General features: G+C 42.0%; 1 protein-coding gene across 1 annotated transcript in view; it reads left to right on the top strand.

Moving 5' to 3' along the window:
• Nucleotides 1–590: 590 nt before the first annotated feature.
• Nucleotides 591–4,877, top strand: part of LOC125533009 (probable LRR receptor-like serine/threonine-protein kinase At3g47570) — a 13,352-nt gene continuing 9,065 nt past the window's right edge. Inside the window, exons 1-2 of the mRNA XM_048696822.1 lie at nucleotides 591–3,938; nucleotides 4,539–4,870. Of these exons, the coding sequence (XP_048552779.1) occupies nucleotides 1,220–3,938; nucleotides 4,539–4,870 (3,051 nt within the window). The 5' untranslated portion in view covers nucleotides 591–1,219. The remainder of the gene's footprint in view (nucleotides 3,939–4,538; nucleotides 4,871–4,877) is intronic.

Below are 4,877 nucleotides of genomic sequence, written 5' to 3' on the forward strand. Positions count from 1 at the left end.
TGTCTTTTAACCCAAGAACATGACTATTCGTAGGTCTCAATTCTCAAGAACCAACACACTTGATTGATTCTCGACGATTGTTCCTTTTGGAGTGACATGGCTTGGCATGGATGCTAATACATTAGGAGTCGGTTTTATCAAAAAGAGAATATGTCATGATATGTCTGTGAAATTAAAATGCGAATTCGCCGTACAGAAAAAACGTACTACTTCCTTCCTAAAGAAATATAAGACATTTTAGATCACTGCTGTAAAGCAGTGACATAAAACGTATTATAAAAGTTTACAGAGCGAGTAGGTTTATATAGCTGAAAAAATATTATATTCCAGCCATAACTTTGGGTAAGAAAAGTTGGCATGCCAAGGCGTATTATAAGTTACTACCTTTATAATGCAAAGTAACATAATAATAGTATGGGTGTGTCTAGGGCACATCTAGATGTGCAATAACTAAAGCGCATCTAGATGTGCAATACTTATAGAGAGGAAAAGAAAAAAAATATCCACACAAATCTCAACGTAGGATCAATGACATAGGACTTAGATGTGCAATACTTATGGCACATCTAGATGTGCTTTAGCAAAACTGTAATAGTATCTTAGGCTGGCCATAGTGGGGGTAACATAACTAGTATCACGTACCTGAGAGTCGCAAACATGCTTACGTGGCAGATAATTAAAGAAGAGAGAAAGGGTCATAATAACATAGGTAGATACCATAACATAATAAATGTTATGCTACTATGTGTCATGCATGTCAATAAATGAGACCATCTATGATACTACTTTATGATACTATGCATTATGAATATAGTATCATACACTAGTATCATATGCATGATACTAGTATATGTTACTCCCCACTATGACATAGCTTCATTTATTAGCTTGTAGACTCATCTTGTCTTGAAAAACGCTATGTTACAGTAACATATTATGTTACCACCTCTCATTAATTATTTGCAACATAAGCAACAGTTTTTTGAAGTGCGCTATGTTACTAGCTAAGTTACTCCCACTATGACTGGTCTAAAAAACCGAACCAATGTGACCGAGCTTTTGACTCTTCTTCCTCCGAAGTCAATAAGGACTGCAATCTGCACCTGATAGTCTTCAAAGCAAGACTCTTTCTTTAATCGCAAAAGGAAAGAAGAAGAAAAAAGCAAGCCTCTCTCTTTCGGGGATTCAAAATGAAGCAATAGAGGAAACTGCAGACACCATGGAGACCAGACCATGGCAGCTCCGGCTTCTTGCCCTTGTCACCACCACCACCACGGCCCTTCTCTTGAACCCATCCACTTCCATTTCCAGCTCCACCAGCACCGTCGACGACCTCCCGGCCCTCCTATCGTTCAAATCTCTCATCACCAAGGATCCCTTGGGCGCACTCTCCTCATGGGCCATCAACAGCAGCTCCAATGGCAGTACTCATGGCTTCTGCAGCTGGACCGGCGTGGAGTGCAGCAGTGCTCACCCGGGACATGTTGCCGCGCTTCGCCTACAAGGTCTTGGCCTCTCCGGGGCCATTTCACCATTTCTTGGGAACCTCTCCCGTCTCCGTGCACTCGATTTGTCCGACAACAAACTTGAAGGTCAGATCCCTCCTAGCCTTGGCAACTGCTTTGCACTACGCAGGCTCAACCTGAGCGTCAACTCCCTGTCCGGTCCCATCCCTCCCGCCATGGGAAACCTGTCAAAGCTTGTTGTTCTGGCTATTGGCAGCAACAATATCTCGGGTACCATTCCTCCTTCTTTTGCAGATCTTGCAACAGTCACCGTCTTCAGTATAGTAAAGAACCACGTGCATGGGCAAATACCACCATGGCTCGGCAATTTGACAGCACTGAATGATTTGAACATGGGTGGGAATATTATGAGCGGACATGTTCCACCAGCTTTGTCTAAGCTCATCAACCTTCGAGTCCTGACTGTAGCAATCAATAACCTGCAAGGTTTGATCCCTCCAGTGTTATTTAATATGTCGTCACTTGAATACCTCAATTTTGGGTCAAACCAACTGTCAGGCTCTCTACCACAAGATATTGGCTTTAGACTTTCTAACCTGAAAAAGTTCAGTGTATTCTACAACAAATTTGAAGGCCAGATTCCTGCCTCCTTGTCAAACATATCTTCTCTTGAACATCTCTCTCTCCATGGGAATAGATTTCGTGGCCGAATCCCATCAAATATTGGCCAAAGTGGACGTTTGACTGTATTTGAAGTAGGAAATAATGAGCTGCAGGCTACAGAGTCAAGAGATTGGGATTTTCTGACCTCCTTGGCTAACTGCAGCAGCCTATCTCTTGTAAATCTTCAACTGAATAACCTTTCAGGGATTTTGCCAAATAGCATTGGTAATCTCTCACAAAAACTTGAAGGACTTCGAGCTGGAGGAAACCAAATTGCTGGGCATATACCTACAGGAATAGGAAGATATTACAAGCTTGCAATACTTGAGTTTGCAGATAATCGCTTCACAGGAACCATACCTTCAGATATTGGAAAGCTATCCAACCTCAAAGAACTATCTCTATTTCAGAATAGATACTATGGGGAGATTCCTTCGTCAATAGGCAACCTATCACAACTAAATCTGCTATCTCTTTCAACCAACAATTTGGAGGGTAGCATTCCAGCTACTTTTGGCAACCTTACTGAGTTAATCTCCCTGGACCTTTCCAGTAACCTCTTGAGTGGGCAAATCCCAGAAGAAGTTATGAGCATCTCCACCCTGGCTCTATCTCTCAATCTCTCAAACAATTTATTAGATGGGCCTATTTCTCCACATGTTGGGCAGCTAGTCAATCTTGCAATAATGGATCTCTCATCAAACAAGTTATCAGGTGCAATCCCAAATACCCTTGGTAGTTGTGTAGCATTGCAATTCCTACACTTAAAAGGGAATCTCTTGCATGGACAAATTCCAAAAGAACTCATGGCATTAAGAGGGCTAGAAGAGCTGGATCTCTCTAATAATAATTTATCAGGACCTGTCCCTGAATTTCTCGAGAGCTTCCAGCTTCTAAAGAATCTAAACCTTTCATTCAACCACCTATCAGGTCTGGTGCCAGATAAGGGGATCTTCTCAAATGCAAGTGCTGTATCTCTCACAAGTAATGACATGCTATGTGGTGGCCCTGTGTTCTTTCATTTCCCTACATGCCCATACCCAGCGCCTGATAAACCTGCACGTCACAAACTGATTCGCATCTTGGTGTTTACTGTGGCGGGAGCATTCATCCTTCTCTGTGTCAGCATTGCTATACGCTGTTACATTAGGAAATCAAGAGGTGATGCCCGCCAAGGTCAGGAAAACAGCCCTGAGATGTTTCAGAGGATCTCATATGCTGAGTTGCATTTGGCTACAGATTCATTCTCTGTGGAGAATTTGGTTGGCCGTGGAAGCTTCGGCAGTGTATATAAAGGGACTTTTGGTTCTGGTGCAAATTTGATTACTGCGGCAGTGAAGGTACTTGACGTCCAACGACAAGGAGCCACAAGGAGCTTCATATCTGAGTGCAATGCTCTCAAAAGGATTCGACATCGCAAACTAGTCAAGGTGATCACAGTGTGTGATAGCTTGGACAACAGTGGCAGCCAATTCAAGGCACTTGTGCTAGAGTTCATTCCCAATGGAAGCTTGGATAAATGGTTACACCCGAGCACAGAAGACGAGTTCCGGACACCAAACCTTATGCAGAGGCTAAACATTGCTCTTGATGTGGCGGAGGCACTGGAATATCTCCATCACCATATTGATCCTCCAATTGTTCACTGTGATGTTAAACCAAGTAATATTCTTCTTGATGATGACATGGTTGCACATCTTGGTGACTTTGGACTAGCAAAGATAATTAAAGCAGAAGAAAGCAGGCAATCACTCGCCGATCAAAGTTGCTCGGCTGGAATCAAAGGCACAATTGGGTACCTTGCACCAGGTATGCTGTTTCCTTCTTACTCCACCACATCTTCAGCAATGGCCTGAAAGATATTTAAGCAGTAATTTATTAACATGTAAATAAAAGAAATGCTAACCTGCATCATGACCAAGCATGACTTACAAAATATAGTCGGTTGCATTTGTTCGTTAATTCAGGTACGCATCAACACAATTAGTGGATTGATTACCTCACGTTTGTTCCTCTCCGGCTCTACCATACATTGTTATTGTCGACTTAAAAATCTCCGGCTCTACCGTACATTGTTATTGTCGACTTAAAAATCAGTAACATTGTCTAAAAAGTTCAGTAAATTTCCCTCGAAATTCTTCACGATTCTTTTTAGTAATTATAAGAAGCTTTAAGCCTTCAACTCTTATGGTTCCATAAGTAAAAAAAAACTGATTTCTCTTGTGGTCACCATATCAAATGAGAATCTGAAAAATATATATGTGTCCATTTACAATAATTTGTTGTGCCGAAAATACAGTCAACTACTATATGTAAACAACTAAGGAATGTGTGTGGAATGGATTACATCTATACCATATAGTTTATAAGAAGACTAACACGAACCCTTTCCTTTCCTTCCTTTAACAGAGTATGGCACCGGGACTGAAATATCTGTGGAAGGCGACGTGTACAGCTATGGTGTGCTATTGTTGGAGATGCTTACTGGGAGGAGGCCAACTGACCCATTTTTCAATGATACTACAAATCTACCAAAGTACGTTGAGATGGCCTGTCCTGGTAATCTGTTGGAAATAATGGACGTCAATATAAGATGCAACCAAGAGCCTCAAGCGGCTTTAGAATTGTTCGCTGCTCCAGTTTCAAGACTTGGTCTAGCTTGCTGCAGGGGCTCTGCAAGACAGCGCATAAAGATGGGCGATGTGGTAAAAGAATTGGGTGTGATAAAACGGCTAATCATGGCGAGCC

This window comes from Triticum urartu, chromosome 1 (genome assembly GCF_003073215.2).
Source record: "Triticum urartu cultivar G1812 chromosome 1, Tu2.1, whole genome shotgun sequence".
NCBI classification, from domain to species: Eukaryota; Viridiplantae; Streptophyta; class Magnoliopsida; order Poales; family Poaceae; genus Triticum; species Triticum urartu.